The sequence below is a fragment of the Falco rusticolus genome, chromosome 10 (genome assembly GCF_015220075.1).
Source record: "Falco rusticolus isolate bFalRus1 chromosome 10, bFalRus1.pri, whole genome shotgun sequence".
NCBI lineage: Eukaryota > Metazoa > Chordata > Aves > Falconiformes > Falconidae > Falco > Falco rusticolus.
The window spans coordinates 11004061-11022236 of NC_051196.1; the positions used below are offsets into that span (position 1 = coordinate 11004061).

The following is an 18176-nucleotide window of genomic DNA, read 5'->3' on the forward strand; positions in this document are numbered from 1 at the left end:
TGGCGAGTGTGCGCTGTGCCCGTCACTCTCCTGACCGCTGGTTTTGCTGTCTGTGCAGCAGTGGTATTCAGGGGGCACTGAATGAGCTTCACTGCAGGAGCATCTGTCCTAAGCTTGAAATTCCTGCTGGGGCACGGTGCTGGATTTGGTCTAGTACAGGTTGTTAGTGGCTGGAATGTGTCTGATGAAATGTGTAGCATGGCGCACACTGCATATCCTGCTTACAGGAGGACAGGGAAGTGATGCTACTTGGCAGCATCAAGCTGGACATGGCTTTGGACATGACTAAACTTGTACGAAATAAGTATTACTGATTTATCTTTTTTCATTATTTATGTTAAATGGTAGAGAGTACTTTGCTGTTTGTTAATGGTGTGTGGATCATTTCATATGACGCAGTTATTCTTGGATGGCTTTTCACAAAGACAAACCTTTCAAGAAGATAAAAGCTTTCCAGTCCTGCAAGCTATGAGCACAGGTGAGATTCTATGTAGGCAGGACTATTGTGTGGTGTAGCTGCCCTCAAATCAACTAGGTGAAGGCTGAGGCTGCTTTTCTGTGCATGGGCTGTAGTGAGTATTTCAAATCTCTTAACAGTTCTAAACCATTTTCACCCAAAAAGTGCTTATCTTTATGTAATAGCGGTGAATAAAATAATGCCACCCCAATTATAATAGGTGCTTTACTGGCGCTTGAGTTGAGTACAGAAAACCTTACCCCAGGAGAAACTAGGCACCTAAATGACTTTTGTGTCAAAGCAGCCTCAAACCCCACGTGTGGGTCTCACCCTGGCTTTGGCCAGATGTGTTCCTTCGGTGCCAGCCCTGTGGGTGGCTGGGGAAGCCGCCTGCAGTCCCGGGCTCAGCCCGGTCACCAGCCCCAGCACCGTCCCTGGGGAGGCTGGCTTTGAACCTCAGCTCCTTTGCCCTGCCCTGCAGGGGTGTTTGATGCCCTAGGCCTCCTGCTGCCTGGCCAGGTTTTTTTTTTGCCTGGGCTGTAGGATTTCTGCAGTGTAGCAGCTTCTGAAGATTCATAAAAATGCTTTTTCTCTTGGGGAAGGTGAGGATGCCTCTCTGGAAAAGCAGTCCACAGGGGCTTGTGGCTTCATGGGCAGAAAACAGATTGTTAGCTCATTGCACCACCTCCCTCTCCCCACCCCTGTTTCCAACCAATTTGCATCCTCTAGCATTTCTGCAGCTAATTAAGGAAAGTTGGGACAAGATTCATGCCTCCCTGGGAGGTATCTGGCATGTCTGCGAGGGTAAGGCTCTCGGTGCCAGCAGCAGTGAGCTGGCAGAGAGGAAAATGCTGATTTACACCCTGCGCCACCGGTGATACCCGCATACGGACCGCCCGCTCAGCGGGGGGTACCGCGGGTGTTAAACGCGCCGCTGTCTGTGGGCTTCCAGTGCCATCTAGTGGGCTCTGCTTTTAGTCGAGTGGGTAGGGGTCCAGCAAAGGGGTTTCAACTCTGTATATATGCATATATCGATATCAATATTCCTTTCTGTACACTGCTGCGTCCTTCAGGAGTGATCCACTTATAGATATTTTTTCTCATTTCCAACATTTAAGGTACATCTAAACTAAAAATTGAAACGTAACAGAAAAGTAAACGGAACTATATGTTTGCAAGTAGATCGTATGACGAATGTTCATCTTTTCCTTTAATGGAGACTTCTGACAGAAAGCACAAATGTTTTAACCTTTTGAAATAGTATAGATGCTTGTTTGCAGTTGGAAGTACTGTTCTTATACTTGTGCATCTTGTTCTCCATATATCTTTTTATGTAAGTGGTATACAAATTTTATTATGCTATTCATACTTTGTGCATTTTGAACTCATGGTGTAGATAATTTTCACATTTTTGAACTGTAATCTACACCCCTTTTATTTTCTAGACTCTGGTTTGGTTCCCTCACTAGTCAAGTGGGCTTAAGGATTCTATAAGTAAAAAACTTTTGGGTTTAACTTCTGACTTACATTGAAAAAGTATTGTGGGAAAATAATATGTAATACCTCAAGGTTTATAGGTTAAGTGTGGGATCTGTTATTTACATTTTTTCAGCTGTTGGCCCAGCTCCCTTGGCTTAGTGCTTATATTGATACAATAAAAATATAAATTCTAACCTCATTAGTACTATCCGGAGGAGTTACTTAAGGACCACTGCTACTTCTGTATGTTGTCCTCACTCTGTCTTCCCAGGAGCTATTTGATGCTTTTGTGACCCCTCATTCTGCTGACCTGAGCCCTAAGCTGCTCAGATGCAGGGATGAGCCACTGGCTTTCCACAGGTGATGCTCACCGCCTCCCCAAGGCTGGACTGTGCCACAGGACAGTGAGCTCTGGGACTTGTTTGTTCTGCTAAACCTAACCCTGGCACTACTCCTGTACAGTCTGGTTTTGCAGGCAGTATTGGCAGAGCAACATTTGCTGAGGTACTGGTGCTTTCTGTATAGTCTCAATCGTAGCACCTTCTCTGTGCTAGCCCCAGACACTACAGGTACAGGGAGAGGATGGCTTTCTTGAAGCAGCATCCAGCTAAAAGCTGGCAGAGAAAACACTGCTTGGAAAGATTCTGTGATTTAGTTACATGTCCTGTTTGCTCTCTTTTTCTTTATACAAGTGTGCTTGCTCTCTTTTTTCAGACAAAAGGCAGCTTAGGTAAAGCTGGTTTGGTACACACCATGCTGCTACGGAGTCCATTCTGCATTTGGGCCTTGGGTGGGTGGAGTATTGACGGTCCTTGGTTACTTCCAGTGCAAATGGGTGGGTACCAACAGTGGGATTGTTCACCTTGTCTGGGGATTCACAGTCCCACCCATTGTGTCTAAGCCAGAACTTCTGATATGCCCTAAGAGGCAGGTGTTGCACTGCGCCCTTGGCCTTTCCCTCTAAAGCATCATCTCATGGCATGTCCAGGCTCCACGGGGAGGCTGTTGAGTTGGCACTGTCATGACTGTGGTGATTGGAATGGCCTTGGGGCTGAGCCTGTGAACTGCGCTAAGGCGATAGCTGGCACAACGGAGGGGACATGCAGGGGGTTTGGGCCTTTCAAAGGCAGTGGGTGCTTTTCCAAACGCTGCCATGTACTCCTAATAGGGTCCCTAAGGGACATCTGTCTGAGCTGCTCTTTGGCTGTGCCTGCAATGCTGCCGCTGTTTCAAAGGGTGCAGTGAGAGGGGTGCTGAGGGATGCTTATTGTGTTTGGAAACAACCTTTGATCTTTCTTTGAAACTTAAATCAAATGTGTATTTTAAAAGACCTACTTTAAATACCCTGCCATTTACTAATGAAAAGGAAGCAAATTTGGAGTTATGGGGCTTCAGTTTCTCCATTTGTGCAAATGTGATAAGGAAGTAGAAAGGGAGGACTTCCCTGTCTCAGTGTTTGTAGGTTTATTACTGATGGCAGAGTAAACCACGTTCCCTAGGCCTTTTATAAAGAAGAAGAAAACAGATCTCCAAGTGTTAGCATTTTAGGTGCATTAAGCTATCTAGACCACATGTGAAAAATGTCATTGCCTACTGAGCAGTTAATGTGCCCATCAGTTATGGCACAAACTGTTCTGTCTTTTGGAAACCAGAGGAGACAGAACTCAATATAATTCAGGTGGCCTGTAATTGCTTTGTTTTGCACAACACTGCATGAAGTGAGTGAGTCCCAAAGTTGAAAGCATTGCAGTACAGATCCTAAATGGGTTATCATGTGGAGCAAAGAACGCCAAGTGCCTGAAGCTTGGTAACAAGAGATTTTTAAGCACATTTCAATTTACTGGTAAAGGTTTTTCCCCCCTAGTGGTTAGTATGCTGCTTTCTAAGTGGGAAGGACATGAAAAAATTATGTATGTATGCACTGTATACCATATATATGCATTTATATACACACACACACACACTCTATAGTTTTCTTTGCAGTTAAGAACATGGACACGTGACAGTATGTTGTGGCATTAACTACATAAGAAATGGAAATGATAGTTGCCAAATAGTCTGGAGTGATAGGCTTCAGAGTTTAGCAAAGAGCTGTGCGTAATTTCAGGAGTTTGGTTGGTTTTTTTCTTCCATTCTTCTACCCCAGAAACTCAGTATCTGTGGCCATGAGAATGACAGGTGATACCTCTAGAAGGAGAGTTAATTGGTTTACCCATATTACAAATCGGAGTTGAGGACCTGCTTTACCCATCACCTTTCTGCCATGCTGGATAGGGTTTAGAGGGGTTGGCCATGCAAAGCGCATCTTAAAGTTAGGGCAGGCATGCTGTCAAGCAGGTCCCTAGCAGTCACTTGGATAACCAGCATCTGAAGAGGCCATTTGTTCACTGTGCTGACTTAGGCATTCTGTGACCCCTTCTGAGGAAAAACTGGTCTGATACAACTTGATGGGCCATAAGGTCACGATTGCTTTTCCAGATGTCTTGCCATTTGGTATGCCAGAACACTAAATTGCTCCATAATAAACTGACTTAGCTTCGCATTTTTAGCGGAGAAAGAGTTAGTTGGTTCGCTTGGATACTGTAAATTGTCCTTCTGAAAAGCCTGTCCCTGTCCATAGATTATACATGGCATGAAGGTGCCCAGCCAAATTGTCCTGCTAAGCCAGACCACTGTTACTGGCATTGCGGTGACTGTTGTGCTCCAGCTAGGCATGTTCAGGGCTCTTGGTCTTACCTGAAGACAAAATGATTAGAATTTTTTGCTGAAATTCCACTATTCACCGATAAACTAAAGCAGGGGTTACAGAAAGGTGTCTTTGTGCTTCCCAAAGTGGCTATGTAGATTGAACAATGCTATGGTGGAGGATCTGCAGGGTGCGGGGCCCCGGCAGTAGGCACTGTCCCCTCCCAAGTCACCCAGTGCCACCACAGCAGGGATGCTCAGTCAGTAGGCAGCTCCTTGCAAGTGAGCAGCGCTGCCAGGGTACTTCATGCTGCCATTGTGCACGCTGACAAACCTTCCTCGAAACAGCTGCTTGGAAATGCCCAGCATTTTTCTAGTGAGTACAAACAGCTAAATGCCAATGGAGTTTCATTGGACCAGAGTCCACCTTCAATTATCGGCAAGCAGCTCCTAGCTTGGCATTTCCAGGCAACAACCTCCAGGTCCACCTAGCTTTGTTACGCTTTAGTTGTAGAATAGAGGTACTTTGCGAATGGGCTGGTCACCTCTGTCTGGCTGCAAGATGTTACTTATAGTTGCGTTTCTACAGCAGCAGCTTTGCTCAGGGGCTCCCCCAAAATAACCACCCAACTGCTGTACTTTTCTGTGTAATTATCAGTAATGTACTCACACTCACAACATACATAAATAGCTTTCTAGTAGCACAAAATATCAGTTGAAAGTTTCACAAAAGTCTCAGACTTTTTGAAAGCTCATTTTAAATGTTTTCCATTCATGTATCGCCAGGCTTCAAAATGTGTTTTTAGATGGGTGCTCTTACTAAAAACCAACAGCAGCACAGCAAAACCCACACGAGAGTAATATAAAGTAATTTGAATAATGGTCCGAAGCTATCCTGTGATTTCTAAAGAACAGGCTATTTCACAGAATGGTCAAGGTTGAAAGGGACCTCTGGGGATCATCTGGTCCAACCCCCTGCTAAAGCAGGGTCACCTAGGGCAGGCTGCACAGAGCCATGTCCAGGTGGGTTTTGAACATCTCCAGAGAAGGAGACTGCACAGCCTCCAGGGACAGCCTGTGCCAGGGCTCGGTCACCCTCAGGGTACAGATATTTTCCCTCATATTCAGCTGGAACTTCCTCTGTTGCAGTTTGTGCCCGTTGCCCCTTGTCCTGCCACTGCTGAGAAGAGCCTTGCCCCATCCTCCTGAGGAGGTTTCTTTGACAAAAAAAAAAATAACTTCCAAGTAAAAAGAATGACTGGCTCTAACAAAATCCAGCCCGATCCAGATATCCCATTAGCTTGAACAGGAGTAAAATTTACCTAGGATCATGACTTGACTCTGTACATTAGTAAATGCATGGGGATTTTGGTGTACACAATCGTATCAGTTGAACAGAACTTCATACAAGTGCAAAATTCATAGTAAAGATGTCTTTATTCCAAAATAATAATAATGTGTTAGCCAGACAGCTACAAAACATCTACACAAGACTTTGGTAAGAAATGTTCATGGTAGCTTTTTCATAATTCCACAGCAAACAAAAACAATGAAGGAAATCTAAAAATGCAATCAAACAAAAATTTGTTTAAATTGTATGCTGCACACACAGAGTCCTACTGTACATTTGTTAAGCCCCTAACTTTTCTTTTTTTGTTACATGTAAAGCTTCTACAGTTTGTATGTTAGAAAAAAACCCATACACACAATGCTAAGATCTGATAGTTGAGGTCTACAAAACTGGAGTGACATCTGTGCTTTCAGTTCAGCAATATTATTCAGGAGATAAGAGAAAGAACAGTTCTCATCTTTATTGATTGATAATCAGTGGCTATTACACTACTAGAAAGTTTACAGTAACAATGCAATACTTCTACATATTGTATATCAGAGCTTTTTTATTTTTTCTGAATAGAAAATCAACCTCTTATTTTTTCTTCAGTTGTTTTTGTTTGTGTCTTTTTTTACAAAATGTAACAAGCTTAAATATTCATTTTGTATCAAATTAGAAGAAAGACCAGTGATTTGTAAAATGTGTCAACAGAAGAACAGTGTGAAAGGCTGAACCTAAGCAGGAATGATTTCTGATCCAGTGCAATCTACGTTGTCATTGCATGTATTAACAAGGTGGGGAAAAAATAATTTTCCAACAATCATAACTTTAATGAGCCTAAGAGAAATGACTGGAAATTACACTGAACAGCCTCCTAAGGTTTAAAAAAAAAAAAAAAAAAAAAAAAGAGTATATGGACGATCAAATTAGTAAGAACCACAGTGAAAGGAATGCCAAGATTGCTTTAATGGACAGTTTTGTGGGCATGTTCAGAAAGGTGTTGTATATTTCCTGCATACCTAAAGGTGTATTTGGACTATGTAGCCTTTGGCAAAGGGAGTCATTAAAAGACAAAACAGCTTGATGAACTGGAACAAACATGAAAATGGAAATACAACATTGGTTTCAACTGATTATTTGCAGAAACAGGCACAGCTTTGCAAGATTAGCTTGAACAAGTGGTAAGAGTTGATGACATAAAATATAGTCCATAAACTCACAGCATTTTTTTTTTTAATTTTCCATTCAGGAGAAACTTTCTTCTTCTGCTCCTTCTGCCCCAATATCCAATTTCACATATCCAAACCTACAAAAACCACTGTCACACATTTCATAGTTCTAGATTATTTTTATGAATTGTTAGCCTCAGCTGGGATAGCCTCTGTCAGACTCGGCAACAGCATCTCACAGAGGTGGGTGCTCTGTGGGTCCTGACTGCATGTGTAGCTCTGCCCTGGCTGAGCACCTGGCAATAATTGCTGTAGCCCTTCTCTGCAGCCATCAGTTTCCTCACCTGAAATATGCTCAGCTGGTCACTCCTCCAGTATCAGTATCATTCCACTGGGTTTTTTTGTTGGCTTTTAGGTTGTTTTTGGTCATAAAAGGGTAATGTGCAAGGTAATATCATACATACGTTAATTAGGGACAGAGAGAGGCATAAACTGCAGAACTTTTCACCAGACACAAGGAGGAAAACTATCTGAATTAATATTATTAAATGAGCCAAGCTGTGCAAAACATAGAATGTTTGGTTTTAGCATTAAACCTTGTTGTATTTTTTTTTTTTTTTCTTGTGGTTTGGTTCTCTGTGGGCTTGCACCCACTCCATTTAGCAGCGGTGGGAGAGGCTTAACACTGTAGTTGATTCCATTATTTCCCTGGCCCTCCCTTCATTCCAGATCTTAAAAGAAGCAGTAAAATACCTTGAGGGGATGGGATGTGACAGCTGTGGAAGTTCTGAGCAGCCCTTGCAGTGTTCAGTGGAGAACTGATGATGAAAAGCCCCACAGTGTAATGCAGCCAGCCCGCCTAGCCCGTGCAGGCACAGAGAGGCAATGAGAGGATTCCAGGGTGGTGATGGTGAAGTTGAACAGTCTCAGTGGATTGTGGTTCACATCAAATGCAGACACTTAAAACCTGGGTGCCAGGTTCTCAGGATTCTGACCAGTTGTTAAGGAAGGGAGTAAATTACTTAAGGCTGGTTTAAAGAGACTATAAAATCAATTTTTCTCCATTCATTTCTCTCAAGCTTGTTTTAAGACTCAGCATCAACAGTCTTTATTTTCAGTGCATTGCTGTTACTTTATGTAGAGACACAGGTGTATGCTGCCTTTCCTGGACCAAAAGGTAACCCATCACCTTCACCTCTCATCTTTAATGTTATCTTGTTAAACTTACAGGACAGTATTATATTCCAATAGCAAGTGAAGCCCAAGGTCTCACTGGTCCTACACCTGATTGCGTGTAGGGATGAGAGCTAAACTCTACAGGAGATGGTGTGAAATAGCAAGTAGAATGGTAAGGAGCTGTTTTCTAATCTCAGGCAGTTTGTTGATCACTCAAGTGGTCAGGAAAGACATTTATCCAGTCTACTATATCTACCAATGAGAATTTCTCACAAATTTAGTAATTTTTAGATCCTTCTATACTCTTGAGTAAAAAACCATAAATGGCACTGCTATAAATATATTCCTATGTCAAGCTCTAATTAATATGTTAAGATGCTGCCATCATTTCATTTCAGAGGCTCCCTTCCCTTTGTTTGTTATAAGGGATGCATAAGAACCTGGCTCGCCTTTTCTCTACCATTTTTATTATATTATAAACCTCTTTCTCTCTTTGCCTGTGATTAACATCCTTTCAAAACTGAATCTAATTTTTTTACTCTTTCTCATGTGGAAGTCTTTCCACGACAGCTGTTGCAGCTCTCTGTTTAGACCAATTTCTATTAGTTCCATAACTACCTCGAGAGGCAGAGGACAGACCCATATAAGAATACGGCATCTAAATATATTATGACACTTGTGTTTTCTTTGTGTGTAGTTTTGACTGTGACTGTGTAGTGGGCAGACACCACTATTGAGCTGCACAAATTATTTCCTTTTTAAGTTTTAAAGAAACAAAGACCATTTTGCATGGACCATAGCATCCATGTGAAGAAAAGTATATAGGATAACTATCGTAACTATCAGCTTAACCTGGTAGTGTAAAAAGATAAACATGCACTGTTAATATTATTGAACCAGCATTACTGAAACTACTCCTTGGCATAGTTGTGTAATCACATAGGCACTGCTTTGGATTTTCAAAATCAAATCGAGAGAGAAATCCTCCCACATATGAAACATGTCACTTTAACTTAGTTATGTTAATATGCATGCATCCCATGTCTTTACAAGTCGTATTTCTATATGGCTATTCCATGTCCACAGATATGTCTGTATTTTAGTTAAATGACTTAGTATTTTTATGCATTAAGGGCTGGCTGGAGTATCAAAGTTTTACTCTCAGCATAATCTGTGAGGAAATATAAAATATGTTTCTTGCACCAGCAAGACTAAAAAGCAAACCACACTGCAAAAATGAAAACTAATATACACTTTATATCTTTTGTTTTAAAAACCAAACCAAGGTTGACTTTCCATTTAGCTCAGAGTGCATCACTTGGAAGCCTTGTGTTTTGTTAACAAGGATGAACATTACATGCTCTTAGCTCCTTTTTGTCTTTGCAACTAGTAAACTGAGTACTTTTGGACCTCTTCTTTACCATCATGTAGCGTTCCTGAATTCCACCTCCACAGAGTGTAGAACATTCTGTCCAAGCAGTCCATGGTTTCAGCCTACAAACTGGAAAAATAAGAAATTTGAATAAGTTTTTAATTAAGTACTAATTAAAGTAATCAAGTAATTAAATATTGCAGTCTAACCTACATATCTCAGTATGTGTTCCACTATGCAAGTGTGCACATTTACATCTTTTGAATCTAAACAGATATTGCTTAGTTCGTTACAGTAGGAATTACAAAACCCCAGTTAAGTATAACAAAGGTGCATTTGTCAAGCACTGAAAAAAATGTATTTAAAAAGAAATTTATTGTCTACATTATCAAAGACAGACAAATTAAAAAAACTGTTAAATGTTGGGCAAGCATGAACCAAAACTTAGTAGTAACTAATATCTATATAATGTAAACTGTATCACAAGATGTTATGTTTATTGGTTTGAGTCATCAATGCTTGATAATACTGTCCCTTATTGAAAAAGCAGTCCAAGCAGATCTCTCGGAGCAGTCTGAGTCTGAATCAGAGTACCCCGATGGAAATCACTTCAGTTTTGAAACTCAGCATTGGATCTGGGAAGAAATACTTTCAAAGTTCAAATGTAACTGGATGCAAAGGCTATCACGCAGGTCTGCAGAAATTGCAATCTGTCCTTTGCCAGGTCTAAATTCTAGATTTTTTCACACTCCACACTTTGTAGTGAAGAAGCTAAAATATTTTCTGTGATAGCACATGGACAGGTGTGTCCTCCATTGTGCTCTAAACTTCTTCGCACATGTTTCGTGATGGGAAAACACCAGGAGTGGCTATGCTTTATTGCTAAAACTCTCCCTAGACTGAAATGCTGAAAATGTTCTCAAAGCATGAAGTAGAGCTGCTCACAAACTCCTGTGATGCAGAAAAGACAAACAGACACGAGCATAATGAGAAATGGTTTCACACTCACCTGGATATTGCTCACTATCAATATTTTTTTTTGCTTGTTCACTTCTCCTTTTTTCTCGGGCCTCTTTCCAGCGCCTTTTCTCCATACCTGGGCCTCTCAGGCATTTCCTTACTCGACATTTTGTACGTTGGACAGTTTCTGGGCATGCTGTTCCTCCAAACTGTGGTTCTATTTTGATCATTCTTGTCCTAATCATATGGCCCTTTCCACATGAGGTATTGCATTCAGACCACTGGGACCACTCTGTTAGTTCACAGTCGATGGCTGCAAAGAATAAAAAATATTGCATGAAAGCTGTGAGACCTAAACATACGGTGAAGAAGAAACACAGATGTGCCTAATGAGTTTTTACATGCTGAATATGTGAATGCAATTTAGGGCTCCAGTCTTTTCAGCCAGTGTTGTGAGGCTACAGGCCAAAATTTTCTGAGTCCATTTCTAGCAGAACGATTGTTTTACATCTTCCTCAATTGCTTTTTCAAGAGTGGTGCTGGCAGATTGCTAAAATTACAAAGAACATATAAATAATTCTCTTGTGCCGCCCTGAATTTTCTCACCCATATGTCTGTTTTATAATGAAAAGCTGTTAGAAATTGAATTATATTTATAAAGAATCTGATACCTCTCAGATCTAAGCCCTGCTTTACTGGTAGCATTGTGCAATGAGAAAGATTCACTAATACCATTATGTCTTAAAAGTTTTCATCTTTCACCTCTGCTTAAAATGTACAGCCACAATGAGTAATAATCAAAATGATATTTCACATTATTTAAGAAAAGCTGAATTAGCAAATTACAATGTAAAAGCCTTACTTTCTGTGAAAAAATAATGTAATTATTTATACAGCCTCATAAACCAGCTGGCAACAGGATGCTAAAAGCAATCATATCTTATTCATTCAGCAGTGCCTCAGGCTATCCTGCTTCACAAAGACTGCAAAGCAACTAGATATTTGCACCACCCAATAAGTGGGGGATTTTAGTGGAATAAGGTAAAAAATCGATGCGCTGGTGACCATGCTAGCCACTGGCTCATATGACAGTCCAGATTGCAAAGAGCTGAGGGTCAGTGAAAAGGCTATGATACAGTTCAGACATATCAAAGAGTAAGCCTCTTCTGTGCTCTTTCTGTGAGCTAAAAGAATCACAGGTGATTTTAATCCTTCTTTCCTTCCTTCCTAGCACATACTCTGCATATGAGTAAAAAATAGGCTTTATAATTTTGACTAATTTAGAGTCAGGAAGTGCACAAACTGCTGCCTGAAGTTGTAGTGTGTGAAATATGCAGAAACCATATAACCAAAGCAATATTGGTAATCAGTGTAGGGTTAAGTAAGGCAAGCTGAAATTAGGATGTGGTCATATTCCAGCTCTCAATAGCTGAAAGTGCATGATAATAATACAAAAACAATAAAAAAAACAACCAACAAAACCTGAAAAGTCCACATTTGATATCACTCCTGTCTTAGAAGTGATGCTGAGAGAGTTTTGACCCATAGACTGTGACACTCAGAATTCACCCCCTTTTCCCTCTTTGCAGTGAGGTTCCCATGCTTACGGCATTCCGGCAGCATGCATTTTTCTGCTTGTTCCAGCTCCTCATTGCAGTCTCCAAGCTCAGCAGCAGATTTCAGCATCCTTTGCCGGGTTCGCATCCCCTTCCCACATGTTACACTGCAGTCACTCCATTCAGACCAAGGAGAGAGTAGGCAGGGGATGGTATCTAATATGAAAATAAAAAGGTAATGAGTTCTTGCTATACATAAATCATGAAGGCATACATTTTGAAAATAATATAGGTGGGAAATGTACTATGTTTTATCTGTCATCAATCAATTATATTTTGTTGTTACTTTGGACAAAATGAATCACAAGTTGAATGATTTTGCTGGAGAAGCTCAAAAAACACTACATTACACTGAAAGATTTTCTTGGTTTTAATACCTTTTCTTTGCTGTCTTTTTCTATAGCTTATTCATATCTGCACAGTCCCGGTGCTTCCAGGGAATATATTGTTTAAGGTATATTTCAATCATAACTCCTGCAAAAAACCCTGGATTGTTGTAGTGAACAGAACTGGAAGTCAAATCGATATAGTCTAAAATGTGAAAATTCCTCTTTTTATCTACCAAAAATCTTCTAAAACTTTGTTCTTTCTGTCTTTGATGAAAATCTTTGCATTTCTTAGGAAATTAAAAACAATATTAATAGTCACATTAAGGGCGAGATGGCTGTGTAAAAGGAGCACCTCAATCTCTGAACTATTCATGGACTAAAAGGAGAAGGCACTGTTTTATTCTAGCCTTATGATTAAAATACCTCATATTCCTTAAATCAGAGTTGCTTAGTTATGGCTTGCTAATATATACATCACTGTATGGGTGATACAGTGATAGGATACCAATTTTTACTTTTTTTACTGATACTGTCATCCTGATATATAATACTTAATGCATGTTCCCTAGGGGATCTGGTTTTAAGAACAAGAAAAAGCAACATTGCTTGGATTTAGCTATATTCTTTGCGTGATGGAGCAATGTGTCAGAAATGATGCCTCTCTTTGTAACAGTGGAGATAAAATCATGGACACTTACGGCATTCAGGCATCATGCATTTCTCTGCTTCCATAGTTTCTGCCTTGCACATAGATCCATCAGCAGGAGTCATCTTGATCATTCTGTGTCGTCTCTTCATCCCCATGCCACAGCTAGCACTGCATTCGTCCCACTCTCCCCATTCAGTGACAAGGCAGCTGCTAGGGGCTGTTCAAAATGGACAGAGAAAATCATTCACTAGTAGAGCTCATATGAAAAAATGGTTTGGGCAGTGCTCCTGCTATTGGCTGGATTTTACAAAGCCACGTAAAATACTTACAACATTCCTCATTTACAATACATTTCTCAGTCTCTTCAGTAGGCACTTTGCACATAGAGCCATCTTCAGGGAATTGTTTTACATATCTCTCTCTAGATCGCGTTCCCATCCCGCAGGAAACACTACAGGGGGACCATGTAATCCAGTCAGACATCATGCAAGTGGAACCATCTAAAATACAAAGAACCATTTTAATTGCTAATATTAGCAGAATTGCTCATAAATCTGTAGCTGCCCATTCGTGTGCAGATTCACTTTTACGCTGCCCTTCGCATTCTGTCCTCTCCTCTATTGCTTACTTTACTCCTTTATGCTTCTGTGTGCTTCATGCACTGACTCAGATGAACTACAGAATTGACCAGAGACAGTTTCAGTTTTTATTCTTCAGCAGTTAGTCCTCTGTTTGGCATAACCCAAGTCATACTACGGCAACCAACAGCTTTAAAAACTTTAAAGCAAGTGTAAACCCTACAAGGTGTTTTTCTCCTCTCCTCTTTCCTCTTGATTACCTTCATCACTGCAGCCCGGACCCATGCATGGCTGAAAATCTTGGGTATCGGGGCAGGGCACACTCAGGTCCAGCTGGGCTTTAAGCATTCTCTGCCTCATCCTCTTGCCCTTTTCACAGGTAGAAGAGCTGCACGCTGACCATGGGGACCAGTTTGAATATATGCAGGTCTCAGGGGTATCATCTAAAAAGTAAGAAAAGGCAGTGAATGTTAAAATGCGGTCTTCCATTTGCTTCTCTTTGCTTGGCTAGTGATTACTTTAGATGCTAATGGGATAGATGCATTCTTTCCTCCTGCATTCTGTCTTCTCCATTTTAGCCCAAGAGAACAATTGCCAACTTTAATTAACAAAAAAAAAAAAAAAACCAACCCAAAACCCAAAAGACTTCTCTCCTTTATCGCTTTTCTTGTTATTGCCATCTTCCAGGTATACATACAATTTCTTTGCTGTATAAGGGAAGGCTAATAGTAGATACCAGAAAAGATGAAAACCTAAATCACTGTTTGGCATTGTGTGGGACTTTTGCTCCTAAGACAGTTTTGTACTTTATCTAGAAATGACAGTGGAGAGTGGAACAACACATAAATTAGTAAGCACAAACGAATGTAAAATGTACCTTCTTCTTTTTCCTCTGGTGCTAGATCTGCCACAATATCATCTATGTTATCAGGCACAATATTGCATTGCTCCCCCTGCAAAAAAAAGTATTGTGGAGATTGGATATAGGAAACTCATAGTTGTACACAGTGAGAGAGGCTAAAAAAGGGTACTGTGGGGCACTACTGCATCTGCAGTGCTTTTTTCTCTTCTAATTCCTATGCACACTTTAAAAAAATCCTGGAGAAGTAACACCCTAAGACAGTTCTAGTTCTTTTCTACCATTATCTTTGTTGTGGGTAGGTTAAGGAGTGTAGATTTGGAGGGAAGGGAGAGGAAAAATTGGTTTTTTTGGTTTATGAAGTGGGGTTTTTTGCTTGCTTCAGAATTTTTTGTATATATACTATACCTTGCGTGCAATTCTTTCAATGACAACTCTGGCTACAAGCTTGATAGATCCTCCTTCTGGGTCATAAAATGGACTTTGAGGATGATCTAAGCTTGTAAGGGGTCTGATCTTCTCTTGAGGCACTGTAGGTTTGTTAGGAGACTGCAATCAAAATGGGAAAAAAAGTTTTAAAAGAACCTAATTATTATTATTAATAATACAATTCATCTGCATAAATTAAAACTTCTCCAAAATGCTAAATTGGGAAATTCTAATAGAAGATGAACTCAGTACGTTCATACTTAATGGTAAGGTGGTCTGTGGGTTTTTTTGTCAGGAGCCACCACTTCCCTAACACTTCGGGATTAAACCCTGAAGCTGGGTTCACAATAAGATGTATGCCTTGTTGTGTGGTTAGCTAACTACATACATTTTAAAAAATATATATTCAGTATGCCTCCAGAGGTGCGTTATAACTGGAGAAATTCCTTAGGTTCTAAAGAGACCAGGTCTGAAAGAAAAAGCCAAACGTATTCTGTCATCTGAAAAGGGAATATCTGTGGTCCTTGAGGATGTGACTAATCTTGTCTAACTTCAGCGGTCTGTACTGTGCTGTTTGTATAGACACACGGCGTAGGTATGCTTGTCACCTATGGAGACCTAATCAGTTCATTAACCTGACCCAACACATTCGGTCAAAACCAGGACTTTACCTGAGGATGATGTGAATCTTTTCCTAGACTGGGAGTGTGATGGAGACAGAGAAAATTGATGGTTTTAGTCTCAGTGATGAGAAGTCTAGAGTTTCAGTCTGTCCTGTAAGGAATAGTTACATTTTCTGTGCCAAACAGAATAGTTGGTATTGGGTTGAAACGGTAGAAGAATTCAAGTTGATGTGGCTGCTAATGGCGCTCGCATCTGTATCAAAGGGGCTGGAGACCTTAATGCTTAGTTTTCAGCATACTAAGTCCTCCATTTATTCAATAGGTTTATAATATCTCAGGTGAATGTAGTATTATCCCATTAATAATAATGCTGAGGGAATTTAGACACAATGACCAACAGCAACTGTAGCCAGCATCTACCTAAATGGCTTTTAATTCATTACAAGCAAAATTTTTACTCATATAAAGGCATATATGGTACTACTGTGGATCAAATAGCTTTCATTCCTCACTGCTTTAAGGTAAACTTTTTCTTTGGAGTATATTCCAAATAGTCTGCGTACCTCATAGGTAACGCCGCTGTCTGTGCCAGCATCCCAGGGTATTAAATCCTGAACGACTTTCTGAACCCAGCCGCAGTCCTTGGTACAGAGGTCTTCGGCAGAGAGCCCCACGTTCCAGTCCGGACTGGGGCCCAGCATGGTCAGGAAGGACATCAGGTGCCGGTGGCGATCGACAGAAAACTCAGCAGAGGGAGCAGCTCTCCTGCAAATTGGACATGAAATCACGGACTCGAGTTTGCTGCTAGAGAGCAATGGAACTGGTGCTTCAAACTGGGAAATGCCCGACACTGGCATGCCACTGTGGCTGTATGCAGAGATGGGGAATTCTGTAGGACAGGGAGAGGGCTGTCCCATTTCAGTCTCCATTTACCATGTGAGAAACAGCTTGGACATCATTCAAGGAGATTTACAGTTTAATACGTGAGCTGCAACAGCACGCTTATGTCTTAGTCGTATGATAATAATCAAAAAATCTTTCATGAGACAAAAATTGCAAATGAAATAGCAGAGAAATACCCTGAGATTTTGATTGCTGGGTACTTTTTACGCCCTAAAAGATAATACAAATTTCAATGCCTAAAGTGCTTGGAAGTGCTACTGTGTGTATGTGTGCGAAAAAGCACTCATTAATAGAGTTTTAGTGCTCGTTTAAGTAAGAGATTAATGGCTGCTGCCAGCACTAGAGAGTTCAGCCAAGACTTTTGCAGGTTTCTGCCAGTGTATGTGAAAATGCCTCTATTCATCCAGCCTTTGTCAGCCATTCCCTTAGGAAGAAATCGTGCTGAATCATGCAGTGCTCTGTGATTCTGATGAGCAACTATCACATTCCTATGCAAATGGAAAAGAAAATCAGGCCTGAATTGGAGTTTCTGTTCACAGATGAAAAGCTGGACCTCTTCATGGGATCTTTCTCATGAGAAACAACAAATACAATTTTGGCAATTCTGCTCTACCAAGTACTGATCTGATGTAAACCCAAGTTTTCTTCAATTACAGGACTTGGGACTTTTTTCAATTTTATGCCAAAACACACTGCTTTATGAGCATCTAAAAACTATGTTTATTTTTAATGTAAGGTTTTTTTAGTGTTATTTATCTTCCATTTTCGAGTTAGGCAGCTGTATGTATATATAATGCACATATACTATACTTCTCTAGTCATTCTTCTAGTTTATTCTTCCTATAAATGCTTGCGTCTCTGTAAAAAATGTGGTCTTTAATTTGTGTATTTTTTCTGGCTCATAGCACTCTTGGCACATTAGAAAAAACAGAACAGGCCAAAGACAATGATTTTTGAGTAGTTATCACACAGTTTTAAATGTAAGATATCTGAAAGTTACCATATCTATTTTCCTTTCAAGAGCCAAGTTGCAGAAGTAGGCATTTGTTCATGGGCAAAATGTTCTGGCGACTTTTGTTCCAGAGTCTTTACAAGCTGTTTCTTACTGTGTAAATTAAGTTACATTGAATTAGACTCTGAGTAGAAGAGTTTCTAAGTGTTTGATGACAATAATCCTGCCTTCCCCAGAAAAAGGATGCAAATGCCTTTTTTTTTTATGACAGATAAAACTCTGGTTTCAATAGAACAATTTGTCTAATGTAAAGTAATAAAATAATGAATGATGGCATCAACTTCACTCTGCGAATACAATATCCTGATATATTTGTCAAGTATGTAGCAGTGATTAGTCTGAAAAAGCGTGCTAACTGACTTCAATTAACTAAAGGATTTACTGCATTATAAAGGTTTCTAAGAATTCCCTATAGGAATTTAGTATTTTAAACAGTACATAGCAGAAGTCTAAACAGTACATAGTAAAAATGTCAGACACATGTGTTTGTATACCTGACCTTTAGATTAAGAGTATGTCTAATATGGACATTGCAGGATAGACAGAG

At 40.4% G+C, this 18176-nt stretch overlaps 1 protein-coding gene across 1 annotated transcript in view; it reads right to left on the bottom strand.

The window, feature by feature from the left end:
- Positions 1-6039: 6039 nt before the first annotated feature.
- SPON1 (spondin 1) overlaps positions 6040-18176 on the bottom strand; it is a 200039-nt gene continuing 187902 nt past the window's right edge. The window contains exons 8-16 of the mRNA XM_037403029.1: positions 16278-16479; positions 15071-15211; positions 14681-14756; positions 14064-14246; positions 13555-13725; positions 13275-13442; positions 12239-12403; positions 10681-10944; positions 6040-9800 (exon numbers count right to left, since the gene is read on the bottom strand). Coding sequence (XP_037258926.1) covers positions 9637-9800; positions 10681-10944; positions 12239-12403; positions 13275-13442; positions 13555-13725; positions 14064-14246; positions 14681-14756; positions 15071-15211; positions 16278-16479 — 1534 coding nt within the window. The 3' untranslated portion in view covers positions 6040-9636. The remainder of the gene's footprint in view (positions 9801-10680; positions 10945-12238; positions 12404-13274; positions 13443-13554; positions 13726-14063; positions 14247-14680; positions 14757-15070; positions 15212-16277; positions 16480-18176) is intronic.